The sequence below is a fragment of the Chenopodium album genome, chromosome 7, assembly GCF_948465745.1.
Source record: "Chenopodium album chromosome 7, dcCheAlbu1.1, whole genome shotgun sequence".
NCBI lineage: Eukaryota > Viridiplantae > Streptophyta > Magnoliopsida > Caryophyllales > Amaranthaceae > Chenopodium > Chenopodium album.
In genome coordinates, this window is record NC_137840.1 from 3945153 (window position 1) to 3965030 (window position 19878).

Genomic DNA, 19878 nt, shown 5'->3' on the forward strand with positions numbered 1-19878 from the left:
CCATAAGTCAATCCTCTTATTAACTTTATGAGAAAACACGTTCCAATTCCTTCATGCAATGCTTCCTTCAATCCCATGACGGATTCCATGTGCTTGCTTTCAAATCTAGCATTTATTTAGATTTTCAAAACCCTTAGACTATTCCATAGTCACTTCCAAGATCCTATTTTGGGAAGGCGGTTTTGGTATCTATTTTGCCATATTTCATATGTGCAATTTTGCTAGATCAATCACGAAAAGACTTAAGCATTCCAATTGGTGAATAGGTTTTTATTAAAATCAACTCCTTGAAATTAATTATATCCTTTTCAACCAATCTAGCTATGTATGCATATACATTTCCACATTTGTTAGTTTTCTCCTTGAAAACTTATTTGCAATTGATGGATCTTTCATCCTTCATGCAAATTAATCAAGTTTCGAACATGATTTTCAAACATGGAGTCTATTTCGGATTTTCATGGCCTCTAACCATCATTCGGAATTTGGATTTGTCGTAGCTATCTTACAAGACATTATTCCTTCGCTTGTAAGTCTTAGGTTTATTTCTAACTTAATAGAAAATTTATAGGATTCAATCCAAGCCTTTGGTGAATTCTATACCTATACGGGGTAATTGCATCAAACACTGAGTTTTAAGGCGCTTTCAAAGCCCTTTTATCATGTTGATCTTACTCCAACATTTTTAATGTTTTGTGAGTAATGAATTCTCTTTTAAGGCACTTGTAAAGTCCTTTTGAGTATTCTTGATAAAGCATTCTCATGAAGTCCTTTAAGGTCTTCCGAGATTTTCAGTTCTAGTTTGTTGCTAAGCTCGATGGTCATCGAGTTCATTTTCCTCCCACTTGTCGTTTTGGAAACGTGTTACTTTCCAGAAAGACACCACTTAGAGCAACAAACATTATGTTCTCAATTAGGATGTGGAGGTAATGCCCGTAGTCTCACTTGAATGCTTACAAAGAGACATGTATATTGTCTTTGGGTAAAAGTTCGTTGTGAAACAAACAGTTAGCTCCCACTTGAGCTATCTTTAGTCTTTATTGAGCCATTTAGCTCCCACTCAGCCACCTAGCTCCCACTGAGCCACTTAGCTCCCACTGAGTTAGTGAACTCCCACTGAGACTAAGAGCCTTAGACATATACTTGAAAATACTTTTAGAAGTTATTTCTATCCATAACTGAATATGGCGTCCTTTCTTAGCTTCAACATATTGTTTAGTGTAACATTAGTCATTTGTGCAAATCTTTAAGAACTTTATAGGAAGGGTTGTGAACCATCATCGTTTGAGTCATTTTCCAATGACATCGAGGTCTCCGTGAGGACACACTATGTTCTTTGTTGAGTTATTTATGAAAACTTCCATTCATAACTTTGAGATGGTCACGCTTGGCTCAAGCAAACATTGCTCGATCTAATCTAGAAGTTTTGATATCTTGCCAAGTCGATTCTGTACTTCACTGGACTCTTGAGCTACTCAGGTCAAGTTTGTTCACATTTGATGAATATAGACATATCCTTTTAAATTCTTTGTGAAACGTTGAAGTAATTGATTCCTTTTTAGCCTTCGGAGTCAATTGTCTATACCAAGAACAATAGCTCTCTGCTTTGTCGGTTTCAACAACTAAGACTTGCTTGTCTTAGAATGATTCCAAATCGAGCAACTATCAAGAGCCTATCTAATAGAATCTTGAGTACGTTCTTGTTGATATGACATTGCTAAAGATGTTTGGAACGCAAATCAAGCCCATGACTTGAACTTAGTGAGTTAATCATGTTAGGGAAATGTTTGTTTATAATCAAGCATTCTTGACTCAACGCTTGAATAACCATGCCATTCAAATAAATCTCGCAACTATTGATCATTACTTTGAATGTGAGTCTTCCTGTGTGTAAACGGATCAAGTGCTGATTATGGAACATAATAACCATTATTTGTTCCAGCCTTTGGCTTAAAAGGTCTTTAAACAAAACATACGACCTTACAACTGATGTAGCTCTTCTTGCTTCATTCTAAGCTTGTAAGTCGATAACTTAGCTTAACTTCAATAGTTTGAGATCACTATCATAGTGGAACACTCAAGCAGTATCCGATACTTGTGAAGATAACGAATTGCTAAGTTAACTACAATAACATGAACTCATGAGTTGAAATGGAATCTAATTCCTTTTCTTTGTTCCTTCTTTCCTATATTTCTTATCATACAATATCTCATAATCTTATTTTAAGAATTATTTCTTTAAGTACCTTGACTCTTATACTTTGTTAGGCATAATCAAGCACCTAGTGCGCCGTAAAACAAAGTTCCATCTTTTCCATTAATTCTTACTCGAATTACTACATCAATGAGTCCTACTCAATTATGTATGATGCGAAAAGATACATTGGTTTTCAAACATTGACAATCTTGAGTTTGCAACTCAATACCTCATGTTTTATCAAAACTACCTAGTATTTTGAATACATGATGTCCAACCGTCCTTTCGGACTTAGTTATAAAAGTCATTTATGAGAATTGTATTTTAGAAATGCTTTTCCTGTCTTGAGAACTATTCTCAAGGATTTCCTTAACCAATCATGGAAACAATATTATTTGATTTAGAATACTATAAATATAAGTGCAAAGTGTAACCATTTATCAAGAACATAATAAGTTTGAAATTTAATAGCATTCATGCAAACTTCAATCTTATTAAACGTCTTATTTACGCATAAAAATTGTCCCTATTTGGCGAAAATAAGGCGATTCCAAGATCCGAAGAAACAAAGAGTGGTTAAGCATGCTTTGGCTTGTCTTAACACTCAATCTTCTAAGGTAAGAATTGCCTTGCTAATGGCTCTAAGCCACTCTTGGTTAGATAATCGTCGCATCTAATGCATCTTTGACGATGTATCTCTTTTGCCACGGTATGTGAGGACTCCTCACTCATACCGATGAGTTCAACCAAAACCAACATGCACACCCGGTGTGCCTTATGAGCCTTGGAGTAGTGATGGCACCTCGCTTTGGCGTAGCCTACCATCACCCTCGTTCGGTTGGTAAGTGTTGTTTTGGAAAGGCATGTTTGACTCAATATTATTAGGGACCTAGGAATTCTATGTTGGTTGATTTAAGTGAACTTAACTAATCATCGCAACATAAAGAAAAACTAAACATGCATCTAACGAATAATTCACATGTATATATAAGCATAAAATATAAAGCGAAATTATAGATGCATATTGGCAACTAGCATAACCCCTTGAATTCTTCAAATCTTCAAAAGGTCTTCATTTGCAATTCAAGGCTTTGTCTTCCAAGATACGCCGTCTTCAAGACTTAACCAAACTATGCAAATACTAGTGTCTACGACTAGGAACGAATAATCTAAATATTAAGGTACAAAAATACTTAACTGTGCGTAGACCGTATTTAGATTTACAAAAATACATAACGGCACGTAGTCCGTATTTTCTATCCTAATCGGGTCCCACTAGTTGCCATTTCATAAAACATGTGAGAGGGAATATATATTCCATTCATCCATTCACTATTTGTGAATGGCCCATGCAATTTACAATATCAAACAAGTAAAATGCATTTAAACAACGCGCGCACTAGTAACTAATCTAGGTGGTTAATCCGATTAACACGCCTAATTAAAAACTAGTCAAAGTTGTTTAACCGATTATGTAATTGACGTCATTAATAATTGAAGCTCCCACTAAATTCCGCATTTCCCTTAATTAATCCAATTAATTAAGTCGGTAGCACCCAAACTTGTCAAAATAAAATTTTGCCAATGCCGCTCAAAACCGAGGCCTAGCCTCCCAAAATTTTAATTAAAATAAACAAAATTAATTAAAATAAATAAAACGGCAAAATAAGCAATATTAAGCCAACCGCATTTCAAGTGGCTTTTGCTTTAAGCGTTTTTCCAAGGAAACTCGAATAATCGCGGCTCATGCAAACCAAGCATACTACGGCTATTCACCTCACCGCACCAAGCATATGCACACACAAAAAAACTCCGCACACACGGCCCGCGGCAAGCAGCCATGGGCTGCTGCCACTGCCGCACGCACAACCATGGCTGCTGGTGCGTGGCTGCTGCGGCCGTGTGCTGCTGCCGCGCGTGTCGCCGCACGCAAGGCGGGGCAGCCACCTTGGCAGCCACATGCGGGACTAGCCAAGGGTGGTTCTTTGCCTCGTTTTGCGTGCCATGGCCTCAGGATTTGATCCCATTTCGCGAGACATAATTAATTAATTCTAAATTAATTTTAGAACTAACTTAATGAGCAAAAAATAAAAGTTTTAAACAAGTCTAACTTAATAAATTTCAAAGTGCAAATAACCAAAATAATTCCAAGAACCATTCTTAATTAAATTGGTTTAGCTTGGTGCAATAACAAAGTTGAGGCAATTTCTCACTTTTAATTTAATCAATTTAAATTAAACTTGAGAATTTGACAAAGTAAGGGGAAGTTGGAAAAATATGAACTTTAATGTTCAAATGAAAATTCCAACATCTAAATTTTGTGAATCCTTGAAAATTATATCTTCCAACATGAAGATAACCAAATTTCTATCACAAAAATTGAAACTTTATGTTTCCAATCAACTCTAAATGATTAAAACAACAAAGTTTAACACAAAATAACATGGAATTTAGTGGTTTTTAAAGTTTCAATCACTTATCACAAATAAAGATTGAATCTTTAACACTTAGGAAGCGTCAAAACAAAAATTTTCACACTAAAAAGCAATTAGTTTGCAATTATGTGAAAATAAATCAACCTTTAAGCATCAAATACTACCAAGTAAGTGTGCTTTAAGGGGACTTAAAAATGCAGATAATAATGCAAATAATCAACCACATAATCAACAAGTTATGCCATTAATTTCAAGGTTAGAAAAGACTTAAAAATTTTCGTCAAAAACGAAAAATCCCTCGAAAAAGGCATTTCTGGTCAGAATTTGGCTAAAATCACTGTCCTAAAGGGATAAAAACCTTTCCAGAACACCTTTTCCACCCAAAATTCACTATTTTTGGGCGAAAATCTGGGTTCTGGGCCAAATTCGACATTAAAAACGGGATTAAAATAAATAAAACCGAGCTACTAATCTAATTAGCAACTTAAACCAGAAAAATAAGCCAAAATGAACCTTGAAAAACAAGATTATAAAAATAAACGAGTGGGGCTCCGATACCGCTGTTGGGGTTTGGTGAGTCCGACTCACCGCGGAAACAACCACGACCCAAGGAACCACTCGTAATTAATAAAACCATAAAGCATAAATAAATAAACACAAGAAAAAGGAAGAACGAATCATACCCTTGAAGCGAGCTTTGCCCTCTCAAAACGGGCTCTTACTTGAAAGCCTTGAGCACCGCAAATGCCGTGCCTCCAACGGTATCCACCCACAAAGGACGAACACGATTTTTTAGGTCCGCTACCTTGGAGTTAGCAAGGTCCGACCAAAACCCAAGTGTTTATGGAGTTTAAGATTTTTTCCAAAATATGGAATGCTCTTTCTAACTCCCACTCAAGCACTTTAATCCAAATCCCAAGGTTGGTATTTATAGAGGAAAGTATGAGTGGGAATTTTTATCCCATCAATGTGGGATTCATGAAATTCCACAAATTAATTTAAAGCTAAATTAAATTAAATATATAAGCAAGTAATAAATCAACAAGTGTCCTAGTCGTATGTAAAGAGGAGTATGGACCACTTGGAGAGGAGGGGACCATACTTGCTCCCCACTCCTTCCTCTCCTTGTGACACTTGTCCACACCAAAAAGCAAGCATACTTACTAGCTTCCCCTTTCTACCCGACCTAGGCCCACGGCCCAGCTAGCCTCGCACCGTGCGGGCTGCTAGTTGCTGCCAGCTCGGCCCAGCACGCCCACACACATCAGTGCGGGCTGCTGATGCCGAGGGCGCTGCTAGCTAGCCACGCACATGTGCGGGCTGCTAGCAGCAGCGCACGCCAGCACGCCGCGCACCTTGGTTTCGACGCTCTAAGCTTGAATTTCCGACGTCTAAATATTAACACTCGGGCGACGAATTAATTTCTTCCGAATTAATTCGTCGAGTCGGTTCGTATATTTTGCTTGGGTGTGACCCGAAGGGTTCAGTCAAGATTAAGCTGTAATATTAATTATATTAATATTACTGATCGGAAGCAGCCTCCACCCAGGCATTCCGATCACTTGACCTTACTGAATATATTAGCTTTCTAATAATTCTGAACCCACTATCAGAATAATACACTTGTTCGATGGACACCATTCCTTTCACTATCATCCACAATATGATTGTTGAAGATGAGTGAAAAAACTATTTGCATTACGATGCATCTAAATTTATCACTGATATTAACCAACCATTCACTGTGAGAGAAGGATGACTACGTAATCTCAGTTTAGCGGGTTACATGGCAAACAGAAATAATGTCCGAGACAGGGAGACTCATGTGTCATTGAAAAAAGACTTGGTTGAGCACGTATGAAGTCGTTTTGGTAATGAATGACGATATCAAGTACTTGGATAATTATTTTCTTATGTAATGTTTTTTTTTTCACTGTAATGTTTTCCCGTGTTATGAAACCTCTTTTCAGTTCCATCTATAAATTAAATGTGATATTGTTATTTTAAGAGTAATAATAGTTAAGTCTTCAATTTTTTTTTAATAATATTTAAATTAATCATGTCATTATTACGAATACTTTGATAATTAGTGCAAATAATTATTATGTAAACTAAATTAATGACAAATTCAAGAACTTATAGATGTCATTAATTCAACTAATATGTTTATTAAAAGAATAATTAAACATAAACTGCATTGGTAGGAGAGAGAAAACATGGTGGGGTATTGATAAAAGTAGAAGAGAGAATGGTGGGATTACTCATCATTGTAGGAAAAAAAAGGGAGTGACTCAAGATAGTGGAATATGATGTGGAGGGGGAAAAGTAGGGAAGAGAAAGTTGTGAGCCACCCCACCATTGTGGGTGCTCTTAAAGAGTAAAATTTGTTACCGCATCATCGCCATGACCCAGGGCCGTCTTAAGTATTTTAGGGTCCCTGTGCTATTTATAAATTAGGCCCCGAAAACTATATTTCCTCTATTTCGTAATACTCACAACAATAGGGAGTGCACATTATTTTCTAACGATATGAAATTTATTGTTGTTCTTAGAATAGCACAAAAGTTCATCATTATCCTACCTGTCAAATATTCTACTACTTGTAGTCATATTGAAAAGATGGTACAAAAGCCTTTTTTCAAAAAAAAAAAAAAAAGAAAAAGAAGAAAAGATGGTACAAAACGTTATTTGAGTTTCATGAATATGATACTTAATTTAACATAAACCAAAAAGTCACAATAAACACACACACACGCACGCGCACAAAAAAAAAAAAAAAAAAAAAAAAAAAAAAAAAAAAAAAAAAAATTCAGCCTTGTAGCAGGTTTTGATCTTGCGACCTAAAATCAACACAAATGACTTAACTACCAAAACAAGAAGCCAATTCATAAATTAGATGCCAATTTTTAGTTATGTATTACATAAACTGGGGGGCCCATTATTTCGGGGGCCCTGTTCCATTGCACATCTTGCACTTGCTCTTCTACGGGCCTGCCATGACCTTTGATCAAGGATGGACATTGTATTTCAATGCGCCACTTGTCCCAATAATAAGTGGTTTGTCAATTTTTTTATTCCCTCTGTTTTTTTAAATGCATTATTTTGACTTTTACACTATTCACATACTGTGATTGACTTAATTTTTTAACCTCTATAAAATAAGTAAATGTTATTATATAATATTTCCTCTAGTTGACACCTTTCTATTATCAGGTTTGCCTACGCATGTTTTTAACGATTAATATATATAATTATCAACATTGTAAAATTATAAAAAATGGATATTAATAAAAATACATTAAAACGATTCAAACAAGATCTCACATGAATATGTTTTATCGTTTCTATAAATCACAGAAGCGAGTAAAAGACATGTTCTGGGAAGTATATCATTAGGTTTACTTTTAAAAAAAAAAATTCAATAGGTTAATCATAATGCCTAGTTAAATATATGATTTTATTGCAATTTTTACTAGTAGACAACTAAAGATATTAATGGTCAAATGTGCATCTCAGCATATATGTCAGTCAAACCAATGCATTAAAAAAAAGGGAGTAATTGTTTTATGTGCAAATATGCTGTCTACAAAATGGAAGGGCAACCAATGAGATTATATGGGTAGTGGACATGAAAGTTTGGCATAAATGAGAGGAAAGATAAATATCAATTAAAAAAATTGATGACCACTATTAGCATAGTCATTCATTGCCAAAGGCCAGTTAAAAAAAAAAAAAAAAAATCATTGCCAAAGGCAATGGTGGTCCTACTATATTTAATTAATATATCTCTCTTCCACCTCACTCATGTCCAATCCTCATACGTACTTATACCCATATACTCCCATTAGTTGCCTTATAAATTTATGGTCACAAATTTTCTCTTTTCTATTTTTCCTATACTCGATCACTTATAATTACTTAATTAATTTTTTAGTACTTAATAATACGAGTAATAGATTAAAACATGTAATCAATATTAATTAAAAATAACTATTAATTTTAAATGTTAAAATTGCTAGTGAAATGATAGCATAAGATGTGATAATAGTATAATGCGAAAACAAATTCTAAATTAATACTAGATATTAAAATACATGATAATCTAAATAAAGGTGATTAGTACTACAATTGCAATAATTAATGAAAAGTATTAATCAAAAGTTTGTACATTTACCATTTACTATCACATAAATAATAAATTTGCAAACAAAAAAAAGTAAAAATTACTAGTCCAATTAAATGGTGACAAGTGGCGCTTTCTAAGCATTTGCCCGGCCTTATACTAAGAGCATTCCCAATGGTTAACCAATTGAGTTCGTTATTAGGAGAGATAAAGTGAAAAAATAATAAAAAATTGAAGAGAGAGAAAAAGTTGGGGGAATATTTCAATAACCTGGTTATTTTGATAAACGGTTATTTGGGGTTGGTTATGCAATAAAATATTGCAAGTGGGTGGGTTTTTATGACAACCCTTGATGACGTGGCACAATAGCATTGTGGCACCTATTTCTTTAATCAACGACTGAGATTTGCTCTGTTTTTTTTACCGTTGTAATTTTGTACCGGCCATAATTTTTAAAATATAATTCTAAAAAAAAAAAAAAAAAAAAACACCAACGGCTCTTTTTTATTTTTCTCTATAAAATGAGCCCAATATTGAGGTATTTTGAAACAATTTTTTTTAGTAAATATTACTCTCTTTATTATCAAATGTGTAAGAGATGAGTATTCCAAAATCTAATAGAAAAAAAAACCCCTACAAAATCTCAAAACTCATCATAACCCCAAAATAATCCAAATCTTCAACCTTACTATTCTAACATTCCAATTGATCTCAACTCAGATTTAGATACAAATTTTCAACAATTTTCGAATTATGGTTCATAAAATCTCAATTTCTCAAATCCAAGTACTTTCACTTCTTTTCCTTTTCAACCACCACAAAATCCTATTTATTCATATTCTCAAAATGTTATCCCATCTTTTGAGAATATTCAAATCTCGCAAGGTGATCTAACATTTCTTATGTCCCAATTTCCTATGTCACAAGGTGATGATAGTGTATTTTCGAGTTTGAATTGCTCATACACATTGAATGCATCAGATGACGACAATGAACCAGGAGTTGAAGAAGTAGAAGTCAATGAAAGATGTCATGAAGAAGGCAATTAAGATGGAAAAACAAAGTTTTGGTCAAAAGCTGAAAAAGTGGTTCTTGTGAAGGCTTGGCTTGAGGTTAGTCAAAATAAAAAAAACTAACACTAACCAAAAGGGGGATGTTTTTTGGAGGAAAATTGAGGAAATGTATGATAATGTTAGATTATACAAACAAAGGTGTTTCGAAGAAGGTACTAAAGGGGTAACACGAGAAGATTTGTTGAAAATAAGGGGTTCGGAGAAACTTAGAAACTGTTGGAGAAGGATCAATGCTTCATGTTCTAAATTTTGTGGTTCACATGCTCATGCTGAATCAAGAAGGGGAAGTGGTCACAATGATGAAGATGTTATGAAGGCAGCATATAGTATATATGCTGCTGACAAAACAAAGACATCATTGATGTCTAAAACCTTTCAAGACAAGCATATTTGGGACATTTTGATACAACATGATGCGTGGAAACCAAGTGAAGATATTGTTCAAAAATGCAAGCAAAAAACATCTACTCAAGGAAGTGACTCAAAGAGATCACGTATCAATGAAGTTGGCAACTACTCATCTTCATCAAACCCAGAAACACCAACCAGTGGTGATGCGTATTCAGGCTTTCCTTCCGGCCATAAATCTAGCAAAAATAAAGGAAAGAGCAAGATGGCAAATATGCCACTTGGAGCATGGAAACAATGGTTGGACACGGCCCAGAACATGAACCTTATAAGGCAATCAGAAAATCAAGTGAAACTTACAAGGTTGCAACTCGAAAGAGAGAAAGAAGCAAGGAAGCAAAGAAAGATTAATGTGGAGTTATTTAAACACCTCGATTCAAAGCCAAACCTATATTCGGAAGATCAAGAACTAAAGAACAATTCATTGAAGAAGTTGTTCTCCTCAGACTGATGTACTAGGTGTATGGTTAATCATAGTTTAAATGTTGCTTAATTTCAAATAATTTGTTTTTTAGTTTTCTGTTTTATGTACTAAGGTTCGATTTTTATTTTGGCAATTTTTAACGTGTTGTTGATTTAGGATATGAATGAATGTTATATTATAATGTTATTATTAATATAAAAAAAACAAGTTTATTACATATCTAGTATTAAAATCGTATTATACGATACGCTTTATATACATATTATTATTGTTGATCTGACTAAACCCATCAATTCACTTTGATATTTCACAACAAAAGATGTACATTGATTTACATTACACTTAAAAAAGAATTGATGTACCCAACACTTGAAAAACATATATTAGATACTAGAAACTGATGTACTTAACACTGAAAAGGTAATAGTGATAAACACTGCACACTGATGTACTTAACACTGAAAAAGTAATAGTGATAAACACTGTACACTGATGTACTTAACACTGAAAAGGTAATTATAACATTACATTACTTTTACGTACATAAAAATGCTAAGGTGATATTGACAATACAAATGCATGCATCTACATTACTGAAAAATTATTAAATTTTTTTCAGAATCAATGCATGCATGCAAGACTTCAAATTCATTATATAAGACAATAAAGATGACTACATACCCAACACAGTTGTTCTATAAATAAATGGATGAGATACATTTCACTTGATTAACCATCCATCTTTCCCCCTAAAAACTTCTACCTTCCATTCTCATATCAACTTGGTTTTAATAACATGTCATCCGACGAAAGCTCCAACTCTTCTAATTCTTCATCCAATTCAGAAAATAGCCAAACACAACGATATGAAAGACGAAGGCAAGCCAATCGTATTGTTAACCGAATGATGGATGAAGTTTTTATGTCCAATCCAATTGAAGTATATCAAATGTTAAATCAAGTTCCAAGGGAGCCAAGGATCCCCGTTCCAAGGGATCGTGAGGACGGACATAATCGTTTATGGAATGACTACTTTGCTGACCATCCTGTGTTTCCCCCACAATTATTTCGTCGGAGATTTCGCATGAACAAACATATATTTCTCCGAATAAAGCAAACTTTAGAAGAACGTCATCCCTTCTTTCAACAAAGACAAGATGCTACAGGAAGATTTGGTGCCTCCAGATTGCAAAAATGCACAGCTGCTATGAGGCTAATAGCTCATGGCACCTCTGCTGATTCTGTAGATGGCTACATTCGAATTAGTGCATCTCTTGCAAGAGATTCACTACAATATTTTGTGGAAGGAATTGTCTCTTACTTTAGTGATGAATACCTTAGAAAACCCAATGAAGAAGATCTGGTAAGACACTATGAATTGGTGAATGTCGAGGATTTCTAGGCATGCTAGGTTCTATTGATTGCATGCATTGGCGGTGGAAAAATTGTCCACTTCGATTAAAAGGTATGTTTTTTGGAAGACCAGGTAAGCCCACATTAATATTGGAAGCTGGGGCATCATATGATCTTTGGATCTGACATGCTTTTTTTGGGACACCAGGTAGTCGTAATGATATTAATGTTCTTGATAGATCCCCTTTGTTTAATGATGTTTTTGAAGGTCGTGCACCTTCTATTAACTATGTTGTGAATTACCATCAATACAATATGGGGTATTATCTCACTGATGGTATATATCCTAAATGGGTAGCATTCATTCCTACAATATCACTACCACAAAATGAAAAAGAAGGTCTTTTTGCCAAATTTCAAGAAGCTAGACAAAAGGATGTTGAGCGTGCTTTTGGAGTATTACAAGCTCGTTTTGCAATAATACGGAATCCCGCGCTAGCTCGTGACGCATCAATGTTAGGAAAAATAATGATAGCATGTATCATTATGCACAATATGATCGTTGAGGACGAAAGAGATACGTATAAAACGTATTACGATCCAAATGAATATGATCAAGCTACAAACGCGTCTTCAAGTAATAGAAACACTGAAAAGCCTTTTTGGTTCGAAAATAGCAACAACCGAATTGGAAGTTTAGAAATTTATATGTCTAATAGAGCTCGTGTTCGTGATGAAGCTATGCATAAAGCCTTGAAGAAAGACTTAGTTGAACATATGTGGCTCAAATTCGGTGTTAACAGTAGGCAAAATAATTTGCATTAATAGTTGTATAATCGTAACATTAAATTATTGTATTTGTACTCAAGCACCGTTCGTTTTTATCTTTTAAAGATTGTTGCCATTTGATTGAATATGTATTATTTTTATTATTATCGAATTTAGTAAAGTTTCAATTATTGTGTATTTCTTAATTAATGACTAATTACTTACTAATTAAATAATATAATGCATTAATTTTAAACATAAGTCATTTTATTTAATTAAGATATGCTAATAATAATTATTAGTTTTAATTGATTATTACCAAGTGCATTAGTTATATATGATAGGATTTAAGAGAGATATTATGTGGTGGGGTTGGGTAAAAGTAGGAGAGAGAAAATGTAACACCCCAATAATTCTCTCTTAAAACCTATAAATACCCTGAACAAAATCCAAGAGAATTACTGACGTGCTACTGCCACGTGTTCAAACGTTAAGGCTATATCAAATATTAGCAGCGGAAAAACTAACTCAGTTATAAATAAGTTTCAAAACCAATAACCAAAACCAAATTAAATGATACAAGCTGGAACCATGAAGGCCCTTATTCCAAACCCAACAAAAGTAGTAAATAAATAAAACCAGAGCTTAAATAAATTCAAACTTATGAAAAGAAATAAACTGCGAATAATAAGCATCTCTCCACTCAAAATCCCACACTGATGCCAATGTTCCATGTGTAAGAACCTGTGGTTAATCTGCTCCCCAATATTACAAGTGTAAAATTGGATCGTCACAGGGTCATTGAAAGGCGAAGGCCATGACCAAAGAAAGACATACAAAGCACACAATCAATAAAGCTGAGTACATACAAGCTGCGAAACATAAAAGAAATCCCTAGCATGCTACTAATAATCAATCATCACACATCATTAAATTATAGACTCAACACACGACTCAACTATCAATTTTATTAAGACCTCACTAGTTGATATTAACTAACTCATTTATTCATTTCATTGGATTTAGCAATAGACAAGGTTGTCCAACCCATGTCCCATTTGGAACATCAATAAAAGAAAAACCTCATGCCTCATTTCGGAAACATCAATAAACATCCAACGACCACGGGCGCGACTCCGTGACCGTAGTTGTATGAGATCTCACCTAACTCCTAGTTTTTTAAAAAAATATTTGAAATAGGAGACTCGTAGATCAGACGGCCTCGATAAAAGTATACGGCTAATACCCCATGTACCCCAACCCCTGATTGTCATTACTCCAGATGTGCACCAATCTAGAGTTTTATTGCTCATCCATCTTGCACTTTACGTGATTTACAGGTTTAGACTTGGTGATGACTCATATACATTACAGTACAACCATTCCAAACACAATTCAATCAAACATGGCAAATTCCCAATTTAAATTCTTGATTTATTAGTGACAAACAACATTTATTAATTATTCCTTTACTACCTCGGTGTATAAACACCTTGAGTGCATAAGGCACCCCAAAACCTTAACCTCGTCTTTTAAGACTTGAATTCCTCCTTTACTCATCATGTTTGCATAATCATGAATGAGTAATAATTTAATCTTTACACCAATCACATACCTTTGCCTTTAAGCGCACCTTGCATAATTAGAGCACAAATAATACTTGCATTATAAACTAGTGCACATCATTTGAAATTCACAATGTATAACCAAACCATTTAACCCAGTCAATCCTATACATGATACTAAGTTCTCGATCCGTCCTTAAACATGCACCTAAAAGCAAGATTTCGTAACTTGGACGTACCTTGAATAAACGAATTGGTATGCCACTTTACTATCTAGAAATCACCTTCAATAAACTCCTCCTCTAAATCATACAATAACATCTCAATCAATACCCAATCAATCAAATTTACAGCAATACTAACTTACTTTAAAACCTTCAAAATTCAAATCAAACATCACTTTAAAACCTTCCCTTTAGTTAAAATTAAAGGCTTATATATAGTTCTTTAAATTTTCTTCATAAAAACCTTAAAATACACTCTTATACTACCCCCGTTAATAGTTATGTGCAACTTTTGCCATTTTTGTCCGCTCGGGGTTATGTGCAACTTTCTATTTTCTTTCTATTTTTAGTAAAAAAAAAGGGGCAAAATTACAATTTTACCCTTAATTTTAATTGTTTTATTTTTTAATCAATACCATTATAATATCCTAAACTAAATTAACCTAAACTAATCAGATTCACCTAATCTAATTGTTCCCTCCTTTTATCTTCCAATTCCACTCCTCTCTCTTCATTCACACAACTTCCCAACTACCCAAATTAATTGTGATGTTCGTTCTCCCTATATCTTCTGGAGAGTTCATAAGATGAACCCTAGTTCATCTTCTGGGTTTTTCTCTCTCCTCTATTCTTCCGATTTTCTCTATTTTTCACTCCAGATCTACTCTCCTCTTCTCGTTTCTTTCTCAATCAAAGTCCCTCCTTAAAAATGTTGAACTTAGATCCTTTTAAGGATGCTTATATGTCTACGGATGACAAGGGAGAGGAGAATTTGATCCTCAATTTCATGCACTGCTTCGAGGTTGGATCTTCTTTTCCTCGTGAATTTTACGAGTCTACTGAGACGGGTGCGTACTGCTCTCTTTACACTTACAGAGCCCTTGGTCAAGTCCTCAAAAGCCTCGATGAGGAAGAAAAAGCGAAGAAAGAGGAGGGTGTTGGTGAGTCCCGTCGTAAATCGCTTGATTTCTCAGAGATGGTTGTAGATCTGGCTGCTGAGCAAGGTGAGGGCAGTGTTGTTGTGCCCACTAAGCCTAGATCTAAGAGGGAAAGGCCACCCCCTCGATTTAAGGCCACCAGGAAGGCCGCGCGTGTTCCCCTGAGAAGGATGCGTGGCCTCCCTGACTATGAGTTCATTGTGCTGTCATCTGATGAGGAGCCTGATGAGGAACCTCCAGCCAAGAAACCAGAAGTGCCTTCTTGTTTTGTTCCTGTTGTGACATGCTATGTGAGGCGGATGAATCCTACGGTTCAACCCTCTGAGTAGCTGCACTCGTAACACTTCCTAACCCTAACTTATTTAATTTTTGTTATTGAGTCCCATTTTTAAGTTGATTGTGTATGCTTCTGACATGATTTGTTTATGGTGGTTGTGTTATGCACATATACTCCGAATTTTATTATGTTGTGGTGGCTTTGTTGTGCTGTGATGTTGTATGTGGTGTTTGTGATTTTGTCCTTTAATATTTGGAAATTTTGATGGACATGGTGTTGCTTTTCCTGTCCTGTTATTGTTGGATTTTTTAATGGATATGTTTTTGGTGCTTATGTCCTGTTTATGTTGGATATGGGTTTGTTGGTTCTGTCCTTTTTATGTTGGATATTATGATGGATATGGGTTTGGTGCTTCTGTCCTTTTTATGTTGGATATTATGTTGGATATGGTTTTAGTGCTTCTATCCTATTACTGTTGGATATTATGTTGACTATTGATGCATTTTAAGAGTTGGATATTATGTTGGATATGGTTGATGTTGTAATCATGGCATATGGCATATGGGAATTTGGTTGTTGAATGATGATCCTTTATGATGGTTTCTTGATTTGGGTGTTTGGGTTGTTGTGTGAAAAATGTTCTCAATGATCATTGTGTAGAGAACAATTTCCAATGGAGTTCCCTACACATGCCCCTTTTTGTTATTGTTTAACAGTCCCCATTGGCTCTAGACTATTTGTGTTGTGTGTTGAATCCAAATAATGAAGGGACTCCTATGAAATACTATTTGAACAATGGTATAGCTCCACCAATCACTATATTGTGATTGATGTTGAGGTAACCATGTTTGAAAGGTTGTGTGTACAAAAAAATTGATCTCCTGATGGATTCATGTGATTAAGTACTTCCACTTACTTGATAAAATGGCTACAAAAAGCCTCTTACAAATGCACTAGAACTAAACCACCACTGCCTTTCATAAGTGTTTCAATACTCTACCATACAAAATACACCTAACCACCTATTCATTGGTACACAAAAATGACTAAACAAAAGTGAAATTTAATATATCATTGTTCACTACTAAGTGGTTATGTGTGGCAGTGTGTGGTTGTTTGCTGTGTGTCTTTGTAATTAGTCTGCATCTACCTCCATGTCTTCTGTTTCTGCTTCATGATTTCCCTGGGGTGCTGGCCTGAACATTGTGTTCAGGTATTCCACAGCTTCCACCACTATACTCCTTTCTACTTCAATCTGATTTGGGAGAATGCCTAAATTCTCAAGCTTTTTCTTGTTCATATGTGGGATTTTATACTTGTTCCCTCCTTTTGCCTTTAGAATCTTGATCATGCATCTTTGTAATGTCACCCAAATGTACTTGTTTACTTCTGGTTTGAAATTGTTATAAGACTCAATGCCCTTTTCAACAAGTTCATCTACATTCTTTGGAAAAGATTGATATTGCAAAGATTGAATAGATCTAAATAGACCTAAGTCTAACACATTCAAATCTGGTGATTGTGCTGGTTGGAACACAAACTCAATGTTAAATCCATTTGCTTGTGTTGCTTGAATGAACTCTTCATCTCTTGGTATTTGATGTGGCCTTGCATTATCCCATTGAATCACCACATTTTTGGGCAAACTTGCTGGCCATTTTAACACTATTGCTGGTATGACTTTGTGAAGTAGCATGTCCCTTATTGCATCTCTGTTGACATTTTGAAGTGCTTTTGTGACCAATGTGCCAGCTGGTCTGTTTTTGCTTGACTTTTTTACCCTTTCTTGCTGTGTGAATGGGAATATCCCATATTTCCCATCATGTAGGAGTTCCCCATGTGTCCCATACAGAGGCTTTCCTATAATGGCCATGAACATAGCTTTTAATTTGAACCTCCTTGATTGTTGAGCCATATAGGGATCTTCCTCACTTGGTAGCAGATAAAATCTTCTTTTGTCTGGGTTTAGATAAAACCATTTCTCATCAATGTGGATGGAATACTTCATGTCATCAAATGTGAGGTTCTCATTCCCTTGGATTGGGTTTATGTGAGACAAAACCCACTTCATTCTTGCCACCTTGTGATCTGATGTTAGTGCTGGCTTGCTGCTTGCTGTGTGTGTTCTGATTCTCCCCTTTTTCTTCAAATAATGAAGAGTAACATGTGAAATTTTGAGTGCTGCAGCATATGATCTTTCTGTTTGCCTTAAGTGAAGTGGGACTGATTGTAGGAATTCATCAGAAAATTCCATTGGCTTTGGACCTGTCCTTCCTATCTTTTTGGACCTGACATCAATCAAATTCTCTTCTGCCATCTGCCTTTTTATTTCATTGAACAGTCTTGTGATTGTTGATTTATGAACCTTGAACTTGATTGATAATTCTACCTTGTAGCCTCTTGGTAGGTTACCATCTTGCATTTTCAATAACATTGCATCCACAATCTCTCTCTTTTGATGCATATTTAGCTGTTTTCTGTTTGGTTGGTGAATCCCTTCTTCAAACAATGATGCTTGTGTTTCATCTTGCTCAGTTTGATTGTTGTTGTTAATGGTTGTGTCTTCTATTTCTGCCTCTTCTTGCATATTCTCATTGTCTGAGTTGTATGCTTCAAAATCTGCATCTTGCAGCTGCTCTTCATAATCGTAGTACATGTCTGCAATTTCTTCCTCTGAAATTAAGAGTTCAATGTCGAAAAAAGGGTCTTCATCTATTGCTGCCATGTCTTTTGTTTCCTGTTTTCACTTGTAGATTGCTGTAGATGGTGAAAGGGGATGGGCTGATGAAGGTTTTTGATGAGATGATGCTGCCCTCAAGTTGAAGCCTTGATGATTTGATGACTAACTTCAGCTTAGCACTAATTTTAGATTAGGAGTAATTTTTTGGGTTGTTTATGGGCTAAACGTATGTAATTAGTGCTAACTTTTGGTGATTTTCAGCTAGCTTTTGAACAAACTTTGGTATGTAATTATTGAGAAGCATTCAATGCTTCATGAATGATTGAGGCTTCTATTTATAAGCCTCATAAATGCTGTAATGAAATCAGAAAACTTGGATTTTAAGTTTTTGTTTTTTAAAAAGTTAGAGGGAATTTTAAATTTCCCAAAATCAAAATTTTTATGAAAATTTGGGGGGGAAAACATACTCCCTCCAAAAAAATCAGATTTTCCCTCTTTATTTGCAAGTGGGGGGGACCACCTTTCTCTCTCCACTCACTTTAATTAACTCTCTTAAATCCCTCTAATCTTTGCCATCCAAATTTGCCTTGGTAACCGTAATCATGTGCAAAGTTGCACATAACTATTAACGGAGGGAGTATTTAGAGGCTGAATTTGGCCACGAGAGGGTGGTACTCACTACCAAAGGTAATGAGTTTTTCTTAAAACGTTGTTTCCACATGGAAAACACTACTTTTTTTTTTTTTTATCAAAATCGGATGAGTTCAAAACCTGACCGGGATTAAAACGGGATTAATATTAACGAACGAAAATCTAAAAATTAAAACACGAATTTACATGTTCAAAATAATCTGGAATTAAGTTAAACTAATCGTTAGTTATAATCACCAAATTTTCAAAACATCATTACTATAAAAGCCCTAAATAAATTGTTCATAAAAACCCTAAAATCATGATTTTCAATAATTAAAAACCCTAGGTTATAAAATTTACAAAATCTGAAAATTATGACCATTTATAAAATCTGAAACTATAAAGTTTAATCATCAAAATACAATTTGAAACTAATTAAAGTAATTTCAAACAATAAAATCAAAACCCATAAATCAATAATTATAATCACACAAATTAATAAAGCAAAGGAGAAAATAAAACTAACCTTTTTGTGTGGAAAAATGTTTGGGATTAATGGGGCATTTATAGGGGAGAATGTTGTAGGGTAAAGAGAAATATTGGGCCTTATAAAATTAGTGGGTCAAATGATTGAAATGGACTAAGCTTTAGTTGTATTGAAATAAATTATAGAATGAAGGTTCGTAAAATAATTTGTACCAAAATAATTTTTGACCCAAATTAATAATTTGAATATTTTGAAATTAAATTAAGGCAAAATACAAATCAATATTATAAATA

At 34.7% G+C, this 19878-nt stretch overlaps 3 protein-coding genes across 3 annotated transcripts; 2 read left to right on the forward strand and 1 right to left on the reverse strand.

Moving 5' to 3' along the window:
* Positions 1-11456: 11456 nt before the first annotated feature.
* On the forward strand, positions 11457-12062 carry LOC145639893 (uncharacterized). Its single transcript, XM_081691217.1, has one exon. It carries the CDS (start codon positions 11457-11459, stop codon positions 12060-12062), a length of 606 nt encoding a protein of 201 aa, XP_081547343.1.
* Positions 12063-12064: 2 nt separating this feature from the next.
* Positions 12065-12838, forward strand: LOC145639894 (uncharacterized). Its single transcript, XM_081691218.1, has 2 exons — positions 12065-12125; positions 12222-12838. The coding sequence occupies exons 1-2, from the start codon at positions 12065-12067 to the stop codon at positions 12836-12838; spliced, it is 678 nt and encodes a 225-aa protein (XP_081547344.1).
* A 4082-nt stretch (positions 12839-16920) lies between these two features.
* On the reverse strand, positions 16921-18510 carry LOC145639896 (uncharacterized). The gene has a single exon (XM_081691219.1). The coding sequence runs from the start codon at positions 18508-18510 to the stop codon at positions 16921-16923; it is 1590 nt and encodes a 529-aa protein (XP_081547345.1).
* Positions 18511-19878: the final 1368 nt, after the last annotated feature.

Bases quoted from the DNA above. Each gene is read 5' to 3' on its own strand.
- LOC145639893 (XM_081691217.1), top strand. From the start codon at position 11,457: ATGTCATCCGACGAAAGCTCCAACTCTTCTAATTCTTCATCCAATTCA.
- LOC145639896 (XM_081691219.1), bottom strand. From the start codon at position 18,510: ATGGCAGCAATAGATGAAGACCCTTTTTTCGACATTGAACTCTTAATT.
- LOC145639894 (XM_081691218.1), top strand. From the start codon at position 12,065: ATGCTAGGTTCTATTGATTGCATGCATTGGCGGTGGAAAAATTGTCCA. The intron at 12,126-12,221 runs GTATGTTTTTTG...TTGGGACACCAG, and splicing joins TTGTCCACTTCGATTAAAAG to GTAGTCGTAATGATATTAAT.